This window comes from Mixophyes fleayi, chromosome 4, assembly GCF_038048845.1.
Source record: "Mixophyes fleayi isolate aMixFle1 chromosome 4, aMixFle1.hap1, whole genome shotgun sequence".
NCBI classification, from domain to species: domain Eukaryota; kingdom Metazoa; phylum Chordata; class Amphibia; order Anura; family Limnodynastidae; genus Mixophyes; species Mixophyes fleayi.
Window position 1 is genome coordinate 337,491,853 of NC_134405.1, and position 22,089 is coordinate 337,513,941.

The following is a 22,089-nucleotide window of genomic DNA, read 5'->3' on the forward strand; positions in this document are numbered from 1 at the left end:
AGGGGTGGGATCTATTATACAGAATACTTTGACTTTCCTGTCTATAATGCACAGAAACACTGTTTAAGATTTCCCCACACTGCCCAATGCATTAAATTGTTTAGCGGAGCTCCTAGTAGAAATGTTGGGGTTCTTTACCTATGTTAACATAATAACCACCTGTAATTGAATAAGTCAGTCAGCAATTTATCAAATATCTATAGTAACGATCGATCGGAGCACAGAATGAGACCACACAAGTGTCTGGTTTCCAAACTGAAACTGCTTTACTGCAGAAATAAATCATATAATTATACAAAATAGTTTTTAGGGGTATAGTAGTGTAACAACCAATTAGAAGTTTTAGAGGTATAACAGCGCAACAACCAATTAGAAAACAGTAAATTATGAATACAATAAGCTATTGATACATTATGTGTATTCTGCAATTTGTAAGTTTTAAACAAGTCTTTCTTATATTTTTGTCTTCTCAGGCATTTTCTCACCAGTCTAAATGTTACTTTTCATAAAAGATTCAGCTGTGCGTCCTTGGCTTGTCCATATTCTCTGAGAACATCTTTTGCAACATTTTTCAAAACTTCAATCTTTATCTTTTCTCATTCTGAGTAAAATATCTGTTACTTTCTTTTAAAGCTATAACATAATGATTACTTATATGGATATATCATTTTTATTTTGCAATCCCTCACAGTAACAAGGGAGGGAAGAGACACTTCTCTGTATGTGACGAGATCAAACAGCAGCAATACATTTATTTTTCTGGTTTCCAGAACATAAATCTCATACATATATAAGTAAACACCTTTCCATCATTATATTTACATTGAAGTCACTAATCGCTGAGTCCTTACATTGTGACTGCATTCTCCATTCATCACATGATGCAAACTTTATTAACCCTTTTGCTGCCCAAGGTCTAAATTAAATATGTATCACTAGCACCACAATGTATTATATATGTCCTCTGTGTTATTTCACTTATTTTCCTTCACGTTAGCCAGGGGCATGTCATAGGAGATGGATAGGGATATCATTCACTACCACAGTTGAGTAAAATAATTTCTGGGGTTTTTTGTATGGAAACAAATAAACAGATAAACATTTGCAAAAATGCAGATTGCGGTGATTGACAAAGCTACATAATACCACAAAGACTGCACAAGGTGATACCTGATGTGAGGGAGAAGGTGGAATGTAATCCAGGCAATATGACACATAGCTGATTGTAGATCACAGCAAGTTACCAAACCAGAAGAGGAGCATACACAGCAGTCCCCTCTAGCTGTGACATCAGCCCTGTGCTTAGACAGCAGTATCAAAACCAATGTGATTGGGTGACGAGGGCAAACTCTCCGACCAATGAACCTTTTGTATTTTGTAATCCTTTGTTACAGTTATGGCCTACGACCAAGTAGATGAGCTTTTAGAACAGGTAGGGTAGAGATCTTCACCTTTAGCATTCGCCTTTCCCATAGAGCTTTATATGCTCACAGGAACTCAGTTGCCCCGAGGTCTTAGGCTCAGAGTAGTAAAAGGTCATCAAAGATGGTCGAAGCGCAGGTGAAATCAGGGGCGCTAGCCAGGCTGGAGCGGATGGTCAGAGGCCCGAAGTAGAAGAGTGAGGTACAGAATACAAGCCAAAAGGTCAGGGTCACAGGCAGATAGCAAGGTCCAGAGTACAAGCCAAAAGGTCAGGGACACAGGCAAACAGGTAAGGTCCAAGGTACAGGCAGAGGGTCACAATGGTAGATCAGCTATACAGAACTTCAAACAGCAGGTCAGCAACAGTGCAGGACTGAAAGGCTATAACCGGCAGAAAGGCTAAGCCCTCCTTGCCTTAAATACTGGTACTGGTCAATCAGGGCTTTGACCTGTAAACATCCTCAGGCAGCAACTAATTAATCCCTGGCTGCTTAATTAGCCCACAGGCTGTAGCACGTGCACCCGGCTGCTCTATATTTCCGAGGCGCGATAGCTGTTAACTCGGCGTCCGACCGTTGCCATGACAATGGTCAGATGCCAGTCCCAGTCATCATGGAGATGGCTGGGACGCTAGTAGGAGGCAGAAGTGAGTTGCGGCGGTTCCTAACAGTACCCCTCCTTGACGAGGGGTTAAGGAACCCCGACACCCTGGTTTATTATCAAATTGTTTGAAAAATTCCTTAATGAGTTTGTGGGCATGTAAACGTCTTCACGGAACCCAAGATCGTTCCTCCAGGCCATGGTCTTTCCACTGAATCAAGAAATGGATTTGCCCCTGGACCTTTTGAGAGTCAAGAATTTTTTCCACCACAAATTTCTGATAATCCTCTTAGTTGACAGCCTGAGATTTCCGTAAGTAGCAGAGCCTAGACTTGCGGGCATAGAGAGCAGGCTTCAGAAGAGAACAATGGAAAGTGTTCGTGTCACTCACCGGACTGTGAGTGCTTCTTCCCGGACATTTAGGAACCGTGGCCGTCCTCCATCCTGAGGGTCTGCGCATGCGCAGCCCTTTCCTATACTTCAGTGTATGTCCCTTTAACTCAATTGGCAGATCAGGCAACACTCCCTATATTAAGCACCTGTGGTCAACACCACGTTGCCTGATCTTGGAGTCTCATTCCCCATGAGTCTCTGAAGGTGTTCCTGTGTTCCTCGTGTATTCAGCGCTGCTGATTCCTGTGGTTTCCAAACCACTTCTATCTCTGTGGTTTCCAAACCACTTCTACTACTGTGGTTCCCATACCACTTCTACCATCAACTGTATCATCGTGACTGTTAGCTGATTCCTATCCGCTGCCTCCGTGCACTACAGTCTTCTAAACCACTTCAACGCTATTATATATCATTGTGACTGTTTGCTGATTCCTATCCGCTGCCTCCGTGCACTACAGCCTTCTCTCCACATCCACTCACCTGTTCATCATCAAGTCTGTGAGCTGATTCCTATCCGCTGCCTCCGTGCACTACAGTCTCCAGCTTGCAACTCGTCTGTGTTTCATCATTGTGACTGTTAGCTGATTCCTATCCGCTGCCTCCGTGCACTACAGTCTCCAGCTTGCAACTCGTCTGTGTTTCATCATCGTGACTGTTAGCTGATTCCTATCCGCTGCCTCCGTGCACTACAGTCTCCAGCTTGCAACTCGTCTGTGTTTCATCATCGTGACTGTTAGCTGATTCCTATCCGCTGCCGCTGTGCACTGCAGTCTCATCTCATCTCTCCTGTGTTTCCTCGAGACTGCTGCTATCATTGCCATCCTCTACTCTCCGTGGTCAACAGCTCCTGGTCTACTCTGCTCTCCCGTGTTCCATCGCTATTGGCACCTGTTGGTTGCTACTGGTTACCTCCGTGTGCCCGCAGAGTCCTGCTGCTGCTGTCAGCGCTATCGTCCATCTACTGCTGATCCGCTCTCCACGCCTTCCCGTGTCCCGCTGGTCTCTACCCTCCTGTCAGCATTGGATTCGTATCTCATCAGCTACTCCTCTGCTAGATCATCTCCATTCTCCTGGGCCCTCCGTGAGTCCAGTTCCACGTGTTACTGATTCCTGTGGATTCATGTCCCTGTTGGTCTACTTACCTGTGCGCTGCACCTACTAGACCCCTGCCTCATCCATCCAGGGACTTCTCATCCAGCCGGCCTCCTGCCGCTCAGGTATCGCTGCACTCCTATCTGACTGCCTGCTTCTGAACCACGGTATGCATACTTCTCATTGACTGTGCTGGTGTATTGCATATCTTGCTGGACTGTGTTGGTTCTCCTCTGGAGTCTGCTATCCGCTGAGTCTATTGCCATCATTGACTGTGTTATCTTGTGCTGGATTACTTCAAGAGACTTTCTATATTTGCAGACCTGTTCAGTCATTTATATATATTGTGCATATTACTGTGGATCGTGTTTAAGGTGCCCGTGTATATCCTGTGTTGCAGTCTCTCCCCGTGCACCTCCTCACATATATATTCAGTGGTACAACTTGCTGATGGCAGACCACTGATCCCTGTTTCCTGTATCACCTGTTCCAGTATCCTCTCACATAGCAGTGGTACAACTTGCTATCGCAGACCACTGACTACCCGGATACCTCCACTTGGATTCCATTCCTTCACTCAGACAGCGGTACAACTTGCTATCCGCAGACCGCTGACTCTCATCACCTCCTCGTTTCTGTTGGACATTCCTCCTCACTATAGCAGTGGTACAACTTGCTATCGCAGACCACTGACTACCTTCACGTGCCCTTGTCCATACAGTTCCTCGTGTATTATTACCTCCATATTACCAGTGCTGCTAGTCATAGACTTTCCTGAGCATCTCATCATCTACCATTTCCTGTTCCGTGATCACCCTGCTACCAGAGTACCCGATTACCATCTACATTGCTCTGGTAAGCCTACCACCTGGTGATCCCTGGGTAAAGACTCCTAGTGCCCGTGACAGTTCGGAATCCTAAGTGAATAAGGAAGCTTTACCCTGAAGGCGACAGGATTGACCTGTTTAACAATAGGAAATGGTCCAATAAATCTGGAGCCAAGTTTTTTACAGGGCTGTTTGAGCTTGATATTGCGGGTGGAGAGCCAGACCTTTTGACCCACCTTAAACAAACAATTTTTCTGCTAATTTCTTAGACTGGAAGGAGGCCCGTAGTAGGGCAGCGTGATCTTTCTTCCAGACAGTCTTGAGATGTGAAGCCATGGAACTCATCTCCGGGAGGCCAGTAGGGTTGAGCAAGGACAAGGAATTGGATCTTGGATGAAAACCAAAATTGCAGAAAAATAGAGAGGTTTGAGTGGAGGAATGACACGAATTATTATATGCAAACTCAGCCAACGGGAGCAAAGATGACCAATTGTCTTGAAACTCGGTGGTATAAAAACGTAGAGATTGTTCCAAAGATTGGTTAACTCTTTCAGTCTGTCCATTGGACTGAGGATGATAGGCTGATGAGAGACTGATGTTAATCCCAACGAGGCTACAGAAGGACTTCCAGAACTGGGCAACAAATTGGGAGCCACAGTCAGAAACAATATTGATAAGTAGGCCATGAGGACGGAAAACATGCTGTACGAATAGCACAGTCAGACTCTGAGCACTGGGGAGCTTGGTCAGTGGAACAAAATGGGACATTTTACTGAAACGGTCCACTACTACCCATATGGTGTTCTGAAGAATATGGCAGATCCACAATAAAATCCATTGACAGATGTGTCCATGGTTTCGTAGGAGTAGACAAAGGTATAAGCTGACCTGAAGGACAATTTCTGGATATCTTGTTTTCTGCGCAATCTTCACAAGTAATGAAAAAACTCTCAACATCCAAGAACAAGGCCACCATACTGAGCGTGCAAGGATTTCAATAGTCTTGGAGATATCTGGATGCCCGGCAGACTTATTCTCGTGGGCCTTGGAAAGAACTGCTCTCCGCAGATGAACTGGAACAAAGAGGCGACCTGCAGGTGTCTCCGAAGGAGCTATTTTCTTGAATTGACGAAGGGTATTGACCAGGTCCTGGGTCAAACCAGCATGGATAATGGAAGAAGGAATAATGAGCTGCGATTCACCAGCAGGTAATTGATCGGGGACAAAACTTCTAGACAGAGCATCCGCCTTGATATTCTTGGATCCAGGTCTATAGGTAATGACAAACCTAAAGCAAGTGAAAAATTGCTTTAGGTTTGTCATTGCCTAGGATTTAATCTCTTAGCAGTTTTAGGGGCATATTCAATTAGCTTTCCGGTCTGCGGGATCGCGCCGGAACAGCCGCAAAACTTAATTCACGTTACCGCAATAACGTGGATTTTTGTTCGCAGCCCATAGGGTTGTGTACGCAAATCCGCGTTAATGCGGTACCGTATTAACGGCAATAGTGCGCAGGATTCGCGGTAACACGCGTTACCGCGAACCGGAAAGCTAATTGAATATGCCCCTTAATGTACAAGAGGTTTTTATGATCGGTGAAGACTGAGATCATGTGAACAGCTCGCTTTAGCCAGTGACGCCACTCTTCAAAGGCCCATTTGATTGCCAGAAATTCTTGAGTGCCTACATCGTAATTAACTTCAGCAGTAGAAAATTTGCGTGAAAAGAAAGCACATGGATGCAATCTATGATCAAAGGGGTCCTTCTGAGACAGGACAGCACCTACCTCAGAAGAGTCTACCTCTAGTATAAATGGTAAATCTGGATTCGGATGTCTTAGGAAAGGAGCAGTGATGTGATGAATACCCTTTTGAGGGCTTCAAATGAGGTGATGACCTCTGGCGGCCAACTGCTGGAATCCACCCCTTTGCGAGTGAGAGCTGTAATGGGAGCCACCAAATCACAAAAAGCATGGATGTTTCTCCGGTAATAATTTGCAAAGCTCAAGACCCTCTTGATGGCCTTTAGATTAATAGGACCTACTCCAGAGTGGCCTGAACTTTGCTAGGATCCATGGAGAATCCATCGGGAGAAATTACATATCCAAGAAATGACACCTTCTGAACTTCAAACTCACATTTCTCGAGCTTGGCAAATAGGTGATGCCCTCTAAGTCTGAGAAGGACCTGTTTAACATGGAGACGATGCTGTGACAAAGAGCGGGAATAAATCAGAATGTCATCTAGGTACACTACAACGAATTGTCCTAGGAAATAACGGAGAACCTCGTTGATTAGATCTTGGAAGACAGCAGGTGCATTACAAAGGGTGAAAGGCCTGACCAAATACTCATAATGGAAAGATTGAGTGTTGAATGCAGTCTTCCACTCATCGCCTTCCTTGATACGGATGAGATTATAAGTTCCACCTAGATCGATCTTGGTGTAGACAGTAGCCCCCTTGAGTTGATCGAACAACACGGAGATAAGTGGGAGAGGAAGATATTTTTTATGAAAATCTTGTTTAATCCTTGAAAGTCAATACAAGAACGCAGACCACCATCTTTTTTAGACACGAAGAAACATCCAGCTCTCACTGGGGATTTTGAAGGTCTAATAAAACCTTTCTGCAGATTCTCCTCCACATATTCCTACATCGCCTTGGTTTGGGGACCGGAAAGGGAATATAATCTTCCTTTAGGCAATTTTGATCCAGGAATTATATCAATAACACAATCAAAATCACGGTATGGAGGTAGAGAGTCAGCCGCCTTTTTGGAAAACACATCTTGAAATTCACGATAATGTAGAGGAAGCTGTTCAAAATGGGGCTGCAGTAACCGAAGAGGCAGGAGCAGACAATTTTGAGAGCAATTGGAACTCCAGCGGACAATCTCTCCTTGGCTCCAATTAATAACTGGATTATGTAGATGAAGCCAGGGATCCCCCAGAATTAGTGGAACGGAAGGGCAATTAATTTCAGAATGAAGAGTCCCTACCGGTAGTTGTAATGGCGGGGTCTTGTAAGAAATTCTGCCCCCAGGATAAGGACCTCCATCCAGGCCACATACTGTGATTGTGGTGTTGATTGCCACTATAGGAATCCAAAGAGATTTGGCAAAGCAGTATTAAAGTAATTTTGTCGCTTGTTGTGGTTTCAACGCACAAATATATTTAATTGCAATATATCAGAATTTGCAGCAAGCCATTACTTCACATTTAAGATGTTACAATAAAGCAGGAAAGTATAAAAGCACTGAATACATTACATCTTCCATATAGAGTTCATCCAGGTTCAGTGAATACAGCCATGCTCTCACCAGTTGCCAGGATCAAAGAGAGACAGAAGAAAAGCCAGATTGCTTGTATATAGTGTACAGATAACACTTAGTGAGGTCTTCATTGGTCCAGGGTTAATGATATTCCAGTTCCTTGCAAGTTATAGGTCAGTTCATTTGATCCTTACAAAGGGTGAGGGGAAACTTCCCCCACCCCATTGTTCACATGTTTTGACTCTGAATGACCAGTTCAAACTGACCCACACAAAAAAACTTTTTTTTTTTAAAACACCTGAACCATAAATAGCTTTACTACAGTATTATCTATGCATAAATAAACAATCTAACACATTTTACTAATAAATAAATGTGGATTGGAACCTTAATAAATATGAACTATATATAAGTGAATGTGTAAGTGTATGCGTGCGTTATTTATTGTGCAATTGCATCAGGACACGTGGAGTACTGAATGCAATCACACGGTAAAACAATATTAATCAATATACTTTCTTTCATCCAATTATACGACTTTGACAGCAGATATCCCAAAAATTTCCTGCAGCACCACTATCTAGGAAGGAGCGAGATGGCAAAGGGACGAGCTCCAAAATCAATATGTGCAGGAACAAATAAGGCATTTTTGTAAGAAATAAACTGTAGGCCTAGCCAAATCTCTTCCACATTCTCTAGATCAGGTCTTTTGCCAGCTTATTAGGGCAGGAGCGAAGAAAGTGACCTTTGTTGCCACCGTACAAACAAAGACCCAAAGTAAGTCTTATTGTTCTTTCCTCTGAAGAAAGATGGTATGCTCCTAATTGCATAGGCTCTTCAGTGTCTATTGATGCGGGAACAAACGCAGATGAGAACGATGGTACATACTTTTCTGCCTTCCTCTCCTTGATCCTCCTGTCGATTTTGATGGCGAGCTGCATGAGGGTCTACAGAGATGTCAGAGAAGGATACTGCACAAGAGCATCTTTGATCTGTTCCGACAACCCTAAGCGAAATTGGCTGCGTAAGGCCGAATCATTAAATTTGCGGTCTATCGCCTAAATTCAGCACAGTATTCCTCAGCAGAGTGCCGTCCTTGCTTCAAGGCCCTCAAATGAGCTTCAGCCGTGGCCACTCAATCTGGATCATCATAGAGTAGACCCCAGGCGTTAAAGAAAGCATCCACCGACTGCAACGTTGAACTCGTTGGAGCAAGACTAAAGACCCATGACTGATGATCACCTTGGAGAAAGGAGATGATGATACCGACCCTTTGCTTTTCTGTGCTGAAGACTGTGGTCTCAGGCGGAAATAGAGCTTGCAGCTCCTTGAAATTCCTGAACAAAGCTCTGTCCCCAGAAAACCAGTCTGGCAAATATAATTTGGATTCTGCTGCAGATGCCAAAGTGATTTGGGAAGTCCTGGAGGCTTCTTCCTGTGTAGAAAGCCGATGCGATAATCCCTGAACCATGTGGGACAGGGTTTGAACTTTTAGAACAATAGGTAATGAGGTCTTCACCTTTAGCAGCCTTTCCCGTATAGCTGAGTGTGCTCACAGGTACTTGGATGTTCCCAAGACATAAGCTCAGCGTAGTAAAGGTTTATCTATGGCGGCCGTAGCGCAGCTGGAACAGGAGGGCATGTCCTCGAATAATGGAGCTGGTGGTCAGTGGTAGGCCGTAATCAGGGGTCCGAAGCAGGCAGAGTAGTCAGGAAAACAGGCCAACAGATCTGGGTAACAAGCAAAACAGCAAATTCCAATGTTCAGGCAGAGGTCAGGGCTACAGGCAAACAGGCAAAGTCCAATTCCAGGCAAAGGTCACAACAGGAGGTCAATCAGAAGTCAGGAGACAATGAGCAGGTCAGCAACAACACAGGTAGTGAACGCTATAACCGGCAGGGACACTAAGCCCTTTGTCAGGTTTGCTCACAAATGAATGAGTGAGATCCTGCTGTCTCAAGTGGTGTTGGCTAGACTTCCCTAGAGGCGCCGAGTCTAACAAGATGGAAGGTATTCACCAGGGATTCCCACAGGGCTTCAGCGACTTCCACCCTGCAGATCGCGGCCCTCCAGGGAAGTTCCCAGTGAGACAGATGGAGAACAGATCTAAGCAGCATAAGAAATATATAGTTCAGACATCAAATGGTGATAATAGGAATTACCACTTTAATGTGGGGCATAAATACAGTTTAATGAAGATTGAGTATACTGCAAGTGATGGGTCACGGCTGTACGGAGAGTAGGAACCTTCAGCAAAGTTCAGTAGTGCAGGCAGAATACATAATGAGCATAGTCACAGCAAGTACCACTAAGGGGTGGAACACAATACAAAGTTCAATGAAGTTTACTGAAGATGAGCAGAGATCAGTGGAGTCCAGATACACAGCAGCGATGAGCCACAGCTTACCACAGGGATGTGGAACGAGACAGCAGTAATCAGCGGTGCAGGCAGAGTAGATAGCGGGTGTTGATCATAGCGATTACCACGGGTAAGTGGAACAGGTGAGCAGAGATCAGCGGAGTCCAGATATACAGCAACGATGAGCCACAGCTTACCACAGGGATGTGGAACGAGACAGCAGTAGTCAGCGGTGCAGGCAGAGTAGATAGCGGGTGTTGATCATAGCGATTACCACGGGTAAGTGGAACAGGTGCGCAGAGATCAGCGGAGTCCAGATATACAGCAACGATGAGCCACAGCTTACCACAGGGATGTGGAACGAGACAACAGTAGTCAGCAGTGCAGGCAGAGCAGATAGCGGACGTGGATCACGGAAGAGGCATCTGAATCAGGCCAGGTGTAGACTTGAAGAACCAGCAATAAATAGGTGAAAGGAGGGACTTTATAAAGGAGGACTGACCAATGGCAGAACTGACTAAAACACAGGTGAAGTAATCACAGGTGCAAACCGTGGCTGACAGCCTGTACTAAGAGGAGAGGTATAAAGTGATAGTCAGTGTTTAGAGGCTCGGGTGGAGATACCCGGGGAGCGGAGTGTGACACCCTCCCTGTCTTAAATACCTAGAATGCCCAATCACAATTGAGGAGGTGCTGGAGATCTAATCAGCCATCTGAGGCTGTAAACACCAAATTAATCTAATCTGCACCTGTGGCTGGCTGTGTCAAATACCAGGATGCGGTGCTGTCAGTGATAGCGTCCTGGCCGTGGCCACGGTGATGGCCAGGACCTGGAAGCCGGAAGTGACATCCCAGCTGTTGCCATGGTAGCCGGGACACAAGCAGGAGTGGAGAGCCGCGGATCGCCGTGGCTCATAACACATGCGCAAAACCCTATCCTGATCCCACCATTCTGTCTTCTCAAGAAGCTCACATCTCAAACATGTGTAGAACACATCACTATGCGTGTACAATACCTTTATACACAGAATAACACACACAAGGCAGTAAAACATGGAAATCTACACACAGTGGAGGTCAATATGGATACATCAACCAAAAGGACACACAGAGGGATGGCTGGGGCATTTATGTGGATAAGATGAGGGTACTTGCTCAGTGTATGGGCCCTCAATCTGCTGCATGGCTGACACACAGGCTAAACCTGATGATAATAAAGTGAAGGGGTATAATATATGTGTGTGTTTGTTAAAGCGCTACGGAATCTACTGGTGCTATATGAATAAAGCTGCTGCTGATGATGATTGTGAAGATACGTGGTTCCTAAATCACTCAGACACAGTATTAGAGGAAAAATAGAAGGTTGATTTACACTGCAGAACAGGATTAAATACAACACGGCCCCCTTAATGATAGCAGGCCCAACAAGTGAAGAAATCAGTTCAAATAACTCCATTGAGATATGTTCCACAGCGCATCTCTGGCAGAGCATCACCTCTTGGTCCAAGTCAGTCACATACATGTCCAGCTCCCAGCGTAGCCTCTTTTATCACCTCCTAATTCCACCTTGGGAACTGCCTACCCAGGAAATTTGCAAAAGGTCTCGATTGGTGGGTTTCTTACACTATCCAGCCCCCTCCCCTACTTCCCCAGGTGTCTTCCCTCAGGTGACCCCTGCTGGGTCCGGCTCCTGTAGAGCTCACTAGTGGACAATAGAGAGCAAACAGAAATAACAATGGTAACTTAATTCACTCAACTCCTGAGTGTTCCCTGTGGAGGTGGACTTTAACCCCTGAAGTAATTTTCAAAGGAGATGTTACAGTTTCATCACTGATACTTTCTGATAACAACATGGCTAAAAAGTGCAGTTCAGGTATGGATTAGATTAATGGGTTGTACTGGTTCCATACACCATGCCTGTTGCTTTACAATGATGATCAGCTTGATGATGCCAATTATACAGTATATAAATGTCAACATATAATGATATATTTTTCCTGGTCCCTTGTAAAATGTAAAATGGGGGTTTGATACATGGGGGTATATTTACTAAACAGCGAGTTTAAAAAAAAAAAGGAAATGTTGCCTATTGCAACCAATCAGATTCTAGTTATCATTTTTTTAGTACATTCTACAAAATGACAGCTAGAATCTGACTGGTTGCTGTAGGCAACATCTCCACTTTTTCAAATTCGCAGTTTAGTAAATATACCCCTTTGTATGTGTATAGCAGGGCTATGGATATGTGTAAATACAGTATATAAATATATACACACACACGTTTAATATCTTTATTATTGGTTAATTGGATACAGTACAGTGACATCAAGTTTAACTTATAATGGTCTTACAGATTGCAAAGGATTTTTTGGACACAAGATAGATCCCAATTGATATAAATGATGGAAATGTGAGCTTGAGTGTATGATATGTTATATGGTAGAAACATGGTTAGTGACATCATCTTGTTATTATGTAACTGATGTAATGACACATGTATCGTAGTGTATGCCGCAGTGTTGTACAGAGATGTGTTCTGAAATTGAGACTGATTTTAAACATTTTAGTTCTGGGATTGAAGTTTCGGGTAGGCTCTCCGCACATATCACTTGGTTACAGGTGTCAGTGGTACACAGGCGCTGACACTCTAGCATGATAGGATTCTCACACTCACTTGTCTGCGGTCACACCAGAGAACTCTCACACCTCCAGGTACCAGCATCACCTCACTCAGTTCTGGGCTACACCTGGGGCACTATCAAACCCAGACTTGACCCTCCCAGATGCCTCTCAGAGCAGGAGCCAGACTTATACCTCTCACATACAGGACAGGTTGGCACTCTGGGTGGTAACTGGTGTCCTGCAGGTAGATGTCTGTGGTTGTGTCACACCAGAGCCTGGGGTCTGTCTGCTTGTTGAGGAGGTGTGGAGATGTGAGGCAGGGGAATGGGATGCTGGCTGGGCTGGGGAAAGTAGTATGAGGTTAATACAGAAGGGCTTGAGTGATAAATGGACAAAGAATAATAAGAACTAGAAAGTGATGTGGGAAATATATAGAATAAATATATGAAAAGTAAAAAAAAATAAAAAATAGTAATAATAAATATGATAAAAAATAACAAAGAATAATAAATAATGAATATATAAATTATGTCCGGAGTTGTGCATTGTGTAGTGCCAAATACGTTTCGTTATGGGTTTGTGGTGCAGATCTAGTAATATCATTTGGTGTGAATTACTCTTTTATTTCTCTAAGCCAATCATTATATTTTAATCCTTCATATCTATGAACAGTATAAATATAAGATCATTACTATATTTCCTATCTTCTAGTCCTTTAGACAACTAAATTACTTTAAATATCAACATGAGAGTGTGTCCTAATAAACACACTCCCAATGTGTCTAAGAGTAGTTCCCACCATAATTATATTAATAGATCAGCACAATAGGAGTTTACTAGTATTTATTGAATAAAAAACAGGAGTAACCAAAATAATCATTAATCAAAGCAAATAGCAAAAGTATATTGCAGCAGCGTCGTGGATTAATAGTGAATTACACCACTTTCATACTGCCACCCCGGCAATATCCCGGGTATATGAACCCGGGATATTGCAGGGGGACAGGCTCCCAGACAGGCAAAATCCTTGGTCACCCGAGTTCACACTGAACCCGGCAGACCCGGGTCTGACAAAAAACAAACAAACAGAAATTGAAAAAAAAAAAAAAAAAAAGAATAAAACAGTCCTTTTACCTATTCCCTCATTGCAGGCCCGGCGCTCCCATTAGGCAAGGTTAGGCACTTGCCTAGGGCGCTGGGCTCTGGAGGGCGCCTAGAGGGCACCCTCCAGAATGAAAATTACTTTAAAACTGTGCGGCGACCGCGACCGCTGACCATACCTGTCACGGCCGCCGCACAGCATTCAGATGCACGGGGGAGGGGGGAAGAGGCTATTGCTCACCACCGCCGCCTCTCTGCTCCATCTCCTCCATACTTACCTACTTTCTTCAGCTCCCTTCCGGGAGCCAGCCAGTGGAGGGGGGCGTGAAGGGGCGGGGTGGCCGAAATCGCGTCATTTCGGCCCCGCCCCCTGTGACGTCATGACGCAAATTGCGTCATTTGACAGCGGGGGCGGGGCCAAACGCCGCGATTCACCGGGAATCGCGGCGTTTGGGATCTAATTCTGCCCACTTCACTAGGAAGTGGGGCACTTCCTAGTGAAGTGGGCAGAATTCGGGAGATTGCCACACTCGCCCGGGAGTCCGGGAGACTCTCACAAAATGCGGGAGTCTCCCGGACATTCCGGGAGAGTTGGCAAGTATGATCTCCTCCCCTCCACTCACTAGTGTCAGTGAGTGGAGGGGAGGAGACGGAGCAGAGAGGCAGCGGTAATGAGGTAAGGAAAGACGGGGTGAGGAGGGAGGAGGGCGCCGTTTTTGCGGGGGGGGGGGAGGGCGGCGCCAATTTTTGCGGGGGGGGGGGGGCGCCGATTTTTTCAAAATGCCTAGGGCGCCATGGACCCTAGCACCGGCCCTGCCTCATTGCTGCCTGTCCAGCAGGTTACATGAAGAAATGACGTCATTCCTATTGGACGGGGAGAAAATGATGCATTTAAAGTGACACAGCATTCGCTCTCACAATCTCATGAGATGATTGACAATTCACCTGCACACCTGACACCGCTTATCTTGGCAAACAAGATTATAAGATCATGGCACGTGCCATTTTGTAAAATAAAAAACTGCTAACTACTTAGATAAAAGCAGTAGGTGAAACTTTCACATGTGCGTCTCTGTAGCAAAAAAGTATTTTATTTTATTTTTAAAGCATTGCATACGTCTGTATGTGGGGGTGTTTTATACTTACTGACCCTTATTAAAAATTTACTTTATGTGGAAAAAACGAAATGACCCTACATGAATTGACCATTTGCTTTGCAGTAAACTGTATAGAATGTTGAGACATAGTTGCCTACATTAGCAATGCGGTTTTATGTTATCAAATGTCAGGAGTGTGTTGTCTATATGATCCAGTTTATACTTAGTTGCATACATTATTATTTTTTTTGTATGTTTAAAAATTACATTTCATGCTTTTTTATACTGATTTAGTTTTGTGTAAATATTAGGATGGACCAAGCTTTGTTAGCTGTAAGTATGGTTTGTCTATAATGTGTAAATTCAAACAGGACCCCAATGCATAAAGTAATTTCTCACAATATTACCACCCAGAGTGGGGTTCCATGAGTGGAAGAGGCCGCGGTTGCTGGTCAGGAGGAAGATGATGTCATTCCTAGTCCTCCAGATTCACAAGAATATTCAGCCTTCAAGACATATGTGATTTCGTGTTACTTTATATGTAAGTACCTTTTGTGTTTGTTTAAAATGTAACGCTTACAATAAATGGACAAATAACCAAGGGAACCATTTTTATTTTTTAAAAAAACACAGCACAATTAGTGGTACAAGCAGCAAAATAATGACACCCACAAACACAAGTGAGACACACAAAAATCATTTAGATTTGCTCCTTGGCCCAATATTCCTTTTGTTGCTTGATCATAGCTGCCTCCAGGTCACCCGAGTAGGAGGTGCCCAGGGGCAGGAGGGGTAATAGATGCCAGAGGGGCAGAAGGGGTATTAGATGCCCCAGGGGCAGGAGGGGTAATAGATGCTAAGGGGCAGGAGGGGTAATAGGTGCCCCAGGGGCAGGAGGGGTAATAGATTCCCAGGGGCAGGATGGGTAATAGGTGCCACAGGGGCAGGAGGGGTAATAGATGCCCAGGGGCAGGAGGGGTAATAGATGCCAGAGGGGCAAGAGGGGTAATAGATGCCACAGGAGCAGGAGGAACATCACTATGATTTCCAATATAAGTAATAATGGCATCAATCTCTCACAAGATGAATGAGTCATCGTCTTGTTTCTGATATGATCCATTGTTGCATGTAAATCTGTGGTGGTTTCAGGCATTTTGAGGAACAATTGTTGCGAGATTGACCTATTGTCACTATCCACTGACCTTCATGTGGTTGTTGTTCCTCCGCCCGGTCACGGGCAGGGCCGGATTTACCGCTAGGCAACCTAGGCACCTGCCTAGGGCCTAGCGGCTCTCAGGGGGCACAGCTGGGGGGGACAGGAGTAATTTTTAAAAAATTGAAGAAAAAAAAATAAAAATAAAAAATTCGGCCCCTCCCCCGACTCGCGGCACCCCCCCCCCGCCACCCATTTGTTTATAAGCCACACCCCTACCAAGGACCGCTCTTCGGGACTGTCCCACTGAAATCAGGACAGTTGTGAGGTAGGAGCACAGTCACATGTTCTAGTTCTCTTGTTGGACTGAAGACTGAAAAACATTGAGACTATTGGTAGTGAAAGTTTATGCACTTATTAATTTATGTTAGTTAATGTAAAGTGTATATACACGTATCATGTATATACTGACACCATCCAGCACAGTGTACATTATATCCCCTCATTGCTCTACAATGCTTCCTCTTTGTAACACCAGCCTAGAATACAGACCAAGGGGTAAATGTATGAAGCTCCGATTTCTGCAATGGAAATTTAAAGTGACAATGACTTGTAAAGGCAAACATTGCCACTTTAAATTTTCCTCTTACACTTAAAAAGTACCTGGAGGTAAGTGACGGTGTTATACACAGAATTCCCTACCACGCTCAATCAGACTTTCCCACAGCCTTCAAATCTTTGGAAGCTCTCGGAAAACCCATCTCTTTATTAGAGGTGACCTTATTCCCGATAACACTACTCACACTAATGCACCTCACAGCTGTCCCTATCTCCTCTCTGAGCCACACTCGCTCCTCTTGTTTCACCTGTGCCCTCTTCCACTTACAGTGTCAGCTCTCTAATGAGCAGGGTCCTCCCTACTCTTTGTTTTCATGTCTGCATTTATTTTGCCATCCCTGTTTTATGTATGTCCCTGTTTGCCCTACTGTACAGCGCTGCGGTGCAATATGGCGCCTTACAAATCTACGATAATAATAATACACAGTGTGGTAGAAGGAGAGCAGATTGTATAACGAACAACATTATAATAGTAAGAATATAATAGTTATACATGGTGAGCCAGACAAATATGAACTTAATACAACTCAGCAATGAGGCATGCTGGGAGTTGTAGTCCAAGTCACCTTGTATTATGTAAGAAACACAGTCTTGTACTAGACCTCCCAGGAGGTGGAGCTATATAGAGATAATATATTCACCCCCTACATCCATTACAGCCAATAGAAGCAAGTGTAGCACTGACTACAGTAATAGGGTATACACTGACTGACAGACAGTTACTTCAGCTAATCAAAGCTGTCAGTGAATCAGACTTAGGGAACGCCCACATACATGTATATTTATATATTTATAATGAAAGTTTCTAACACACCAACAAGGGAACAAATCCAGACACACTGGTCACCTGGTTACACAGGAGGAGGGGCTAAGCCACTGCTTCTTCCAATTGGATAAGTGTTCCACCAATCAGATTCCCCTCCCTGTGATGTCACCAGTCTCTGGGCAGATTTCTTATTATCATTTCTTCCGTTTCCTGATGCCCCCAGATATCGTTATACAACCTCCCATTACCCATAATGCAGCATGAAGGGGCTCAGTGAAGGTGGCAGTGACGGTGTGTAAGTGTCTGATCGGGTCACACAGAGCATAAAAGGACAGCTGTCCAGCCTCATAGTCCAGATATATCCTCACTCTATCATAGGGAATATTGTCTGGTAACTGGATCACTTTCCTGTCATGTATCACTGAATACTGATTATTATTATACCACCCATACAAACACCAGGACTTGTTATTATCTCCAATGTCTGACTGATCTCCTCTCCTGTCTATACTGGGATAACACATCCCTACCCTCCAGTCCCCTGAGTCACTGACATCCACTTCCCAGTAATGTCGCCCTGAGGAAAATCTCCTGGTGCTTATTACCTGATAATCCTGAAATCTCTCTGGTGTTTCTGGATGATTCTGGTTTAGTGACCAGGATACAGTTTTCCTGTCACCTGATATATGTGTCTTATAACCAGCTGTGTTTACATCCAGTAATATGTCGGTAGCTTCCTGCACATAGATCCCTATATTTATACCTGTTATTATATCAGATAATCCTGTGTGTAATTTCCCTGAGATGAGACCCACATCCAGATCTCCTACACCATGGACCTGGTTATAATGTCTCTTTCTGCCCTCAGTATCACACAAGTCACCTGTGTCTGGTTCCTGTAAGACAGTCACTGGATCAGACATGTTACACAGCTCCTCAATGTGCCGCATCTTCTTGGACAGCTCGTCCTTCTTTATTTCCAGCTGCTGGATCAGATCAGAGACTGAGAGTGAAACGCTCTCTTCCTGACTGGAGATCTCACTCAGGACTCTCTTCTCTAGGTCTTCCAGCTGTTTCCTGATGTCTCTAAACAGGGCAGTGACTCTCTCTGTTACATCAGCTGCTTTTTCCTGATCTTCTCTCCTGCGCTCCTGCAGTCTCTGGACTCTTTGCTCAGTCTCCTCTCTCTTTGTGGTCATTTTTTGCAGAACATTTCTCAGTTTCATCTTCTTGTTCTCAGAGGCTTCATCCAGTGTCTCCACCTTGTGTCCCCGATGTTCTCCAGCCACAGTGCAGGACACACAGATACAGGCAGCGTCCTCAGTGCAGTAATACTCCAGGATCTTCTTATGGATGGAGCATTTCCTGTTCCCCAGGGAAGTGGTGGGATCAGATAAGACGTGTTCTGATGACTTGCTGTGTACTCTCAGGTGATTATCACACAGAGAAGCTTCACAATGCAGACAGGATTTAGCAGCAGGTACAGGAAAGTGAATACAGTAAGTGCAGAAGATCCCAGTCACCTCCTGATCTGGCCGAGTAGACAGAAAACTCCCCACTATGTTACACAGAGTTATGTTCCTCTGCAGTGCAGGACGCTCCTGACACTCTGCTCTGCATTCAGGACAGGTATAAACTCCAGACCCCTCCTGTGTATCCAGCACACGATCAATACAGACCCGGCAGAAGTTGTGTCCACATCTCAGTGTTACAGGATCTGTATAAATGTTCAGGCAGATGGAACAGTCCAGCTCCTGTCTCAGATCAGCAGACGCCATCGCTGACAGCAGAAGAGAGAAATGAAAGTGTCTCTGACACTCAGAAACCAGTGGGATCACATTCTCCACACAGGGCGAGGCTGAGCTTGTCACTTACATTATGGACCTCATTTAGAGTCGGACACAATTTACACTAAAATCATAAGTGTAAATTGCATCCCGCAATGTACACAGTATTTAGAGTGGTACGGATCTTCAGATCCATGCACAAGTGTATCATGCACAGCGCTCTGAAAGCAGATAATTAAATTAAAAAAAAAAATTGTTCTCCCCCCTCCCCGAACAGCACCAGGATTGGCTATGCTGTTTGGGAGGGGGTGCACGTCTTTTTTTTTAAAATTCATTATTTTTTACTTTGTTTTTTAATACATCAAGGTCTCTTGCACCAGCTGGAAGCACCCGCAACAGATACATCTCCTAGAGACCTATTTGCAGTTGCTTTCAACTCACAATAGCATGTAAAGAGTGTGAACACGCCTTTCCATTGCTAGGCTTGCCCACTAGCTCCCCTGTTCCACCTCTCTAAGCGCAGAGAGGTACAACGGAGAGATCCGCCTCAGTCACGGTGCAAACTGAGATGAATCTTTGGCCAAAAGGGCTTTTTGCACTGAACAAAAGAACTTGCGTCTGGCCCTAAATGAGGCCCTATATCTATAGGCTCAGTTATACTAAGGGACACAGCAATTTATTTGTTTAATACCTAATAACATGATAAACAGTGTTACATTGCTGTGGCTGTGTAACCAGAAAGCTTAACGCCAGTGTTCCATGTCTTTGTTAATGGCAATAGACCTTTTGCCACCTGTAAAATCCCTTCTGAGTTCAGGTATACAGTGTGCACTGGGGAACTGATCTGAGACACACACAGTTGTCTGGAATAATCAGTTCTGTTTTACTGAAACTGGTATACTAATATTCAGGGCTGCCAAAAGGAATTCAGGGCCCCCGGTACAACAACTTCATGGGGCCCCCTTACAGGTGTGCACGTTGAAAACTTTTGCGACGGTGCAAAATTGGGAATGGGTGTGGTCATACAATTGGGGGCGTAGATTTGCATCATTGGGGCATGGCTGATGGGGAAAAGCGCTAGGCCCTGAATTCACCGGAGCGTTACATATGTCCAAGCACTCTTGACTTTCAAGACATCTAGCACCACAGTGTAGTACAGAAAGAATGCAGCGTGTACACAGAGAGTTCACAGTCTTGGCCTGTACCTTACATTGGGCAGAACCCTGACCAAAAATTGCCATTGTCTCACTAGAATCACAACATTTTACACACTCTCCTGCTCTCTCCTACCTGTTCTTCTCACTTTCACCCCATGTGGCCGCAGGTTTCTTTTTTGCGGCTTGTCTGGGTCCTGGAATGTTGGGGGGGCCCATTTTGTTCATCATCACCATGCTATGCCCCCTTATGATCGCACTGCGCCCTCCATGCTGCCTTTGCCCCTTTCTTCATCCCCCTGTGCCATGCTGCCTTTGCCCCCCCTTTCTTCATCCCCCTGTGTCATGCTGCGTTTGCCCCCCCTTCTTCATCCCCCTGTGCCATGCTGCCTTTGCCCCCCCTTTCTTCATCCACGTGTCATGCTGTGTTTTCCCCCGCCCTTTCTTCATCCCCCTGTGCCATGCTGCCTTTGCCCCCCCTTTCTTCATCCCCGTGTCATGCTGCGTTTGCCCCCGCCCTTTCTTCATCCCCCTGTGCCATGCTGCCTTTGCCCCCCCTTTCTTCATCCCCCTGTGCCATGCTGCGTTTGCCCCCCCTTTCTTCATCCCCCTGTGCCATGCTACCTTTCCCCCCCCTTTCTTCATCCCCCTGTGCCATGCTGCCTTTGCCCCTTTCTTCATCCCCGTGCCATGCTGCCTTTGCCCTCCCCTTTCTTCACCCTCCTGTGCCATGCTACCTTTGCCCCCCCTTTCTTCACCCCCCCTGTGCCATGCTGCCTTTGCCCACTTTCTTCATCCCCCTGTTCCATGCTACCTTTGCTCCCCCTTTCTTCATCCCCCTGTGCCATGCTGCCTTTGCTCCCCCTTTCTTCATCCCTCTGTGCCATGCTGCCTTTGCTCCCCCTTTCTTCATCCCCCTGTGCCATGCTGCCTTTGCTCCCCCTTTCTTCATCCCTCTGTGCCATGCTGCCTTTGCTCCCCCTTTCTTCATCCCCCTGTTCCATGCTACCTTTGCTCCCCCTTTCTTCATCCCCCTGTGCCATGCTACCTTTGCTCCCCCTTTCTTCACCCCCCTGTGCCATGCTACCTTTGCCCCCCACTTTTCTTCACCCCCCTGTGCCATGCTACCTTTGCCCCCAACCTTTCTTCACCCCCCTGTGCCATGCTGGCTTTGCCCCCAACCTTTCTTCATCTCCGTGTGCCATGCTGCCTTTGCTCCCCCTTTCTTCATCCCCCTGTGCCATGCTGCCTTTGCCCCTTTCTTCATCCCCCTGTGCCATGCTGCCTTTGCCCCCCCTTTCTTCAACCCAATTGTGCCTCTCTGCTTTTCTCCTCTTTCACTTACCTCTGTATTGCTTTCTTTCATCTTTATTTTCTTTTCTTCTCTTTTCTCTTCTGTCTTCTGCCTTCTACCTTCTTGTGTGCGCGCCTCTTCACTGAATGTCGGGCGTGACGTGATGACGTTACGCCCGACATTCATTGCAAACAGAGAGGGGAAGAGGGACGCTGGCGCCGCGATCATGTGAGTATTTGTATACACACATGATCGCAGCAAATATATTGCAGATTCTCAGTGGCCTGTGCTGCACTAACATATCAGTGTATAGAAGAAGCGTTTACCCTGCTGACTTCACCTCAGATATAAGCAAGGACTGTGCTCTAACTTTTCTCCTCAAAGAGGAATAATGTGTGAAAAGTGGATGAAGCTACTGTCCCTGGCAGAATAGCTACAGAAGAGTGTTGTTGCCATCTAGTGGTGAAGCGGTACTGCTGCCCTGTGTATGTCTTTTACACTGACACTCAGCCACAAAATCTTGACTCTCTAC

General features: G+C 45.3%; 1 protein-coding gene across 1 annotated transcript in view; it reads right to left on the reverse strand.

Annotated features, from left to right (window-relative positions):
- The window catches only part of LOC142153198 (E3 ubiquitin-protein ligase TRIM39-like), a 42,999-nt gene extending 23,884 nt beyond the window's left edge, over window positions 1-19,115 (reverse strand). The window contains exon 1 of the mRNA XM_075210559.1: window positions 17,767-19,115. Within this exon, the coding sequence (XP_075066660.1) occupies window positions 17,767-19,100 (1,334 nt within the window). The 5' untranslated portion in view covers window positions 19,101-19,115. The remainder of the gene's footprint in view (window positions 1-17,766) is intronic.
- Window positions 19,116-22,089: the final 2,974 nt, after the last annotated feature.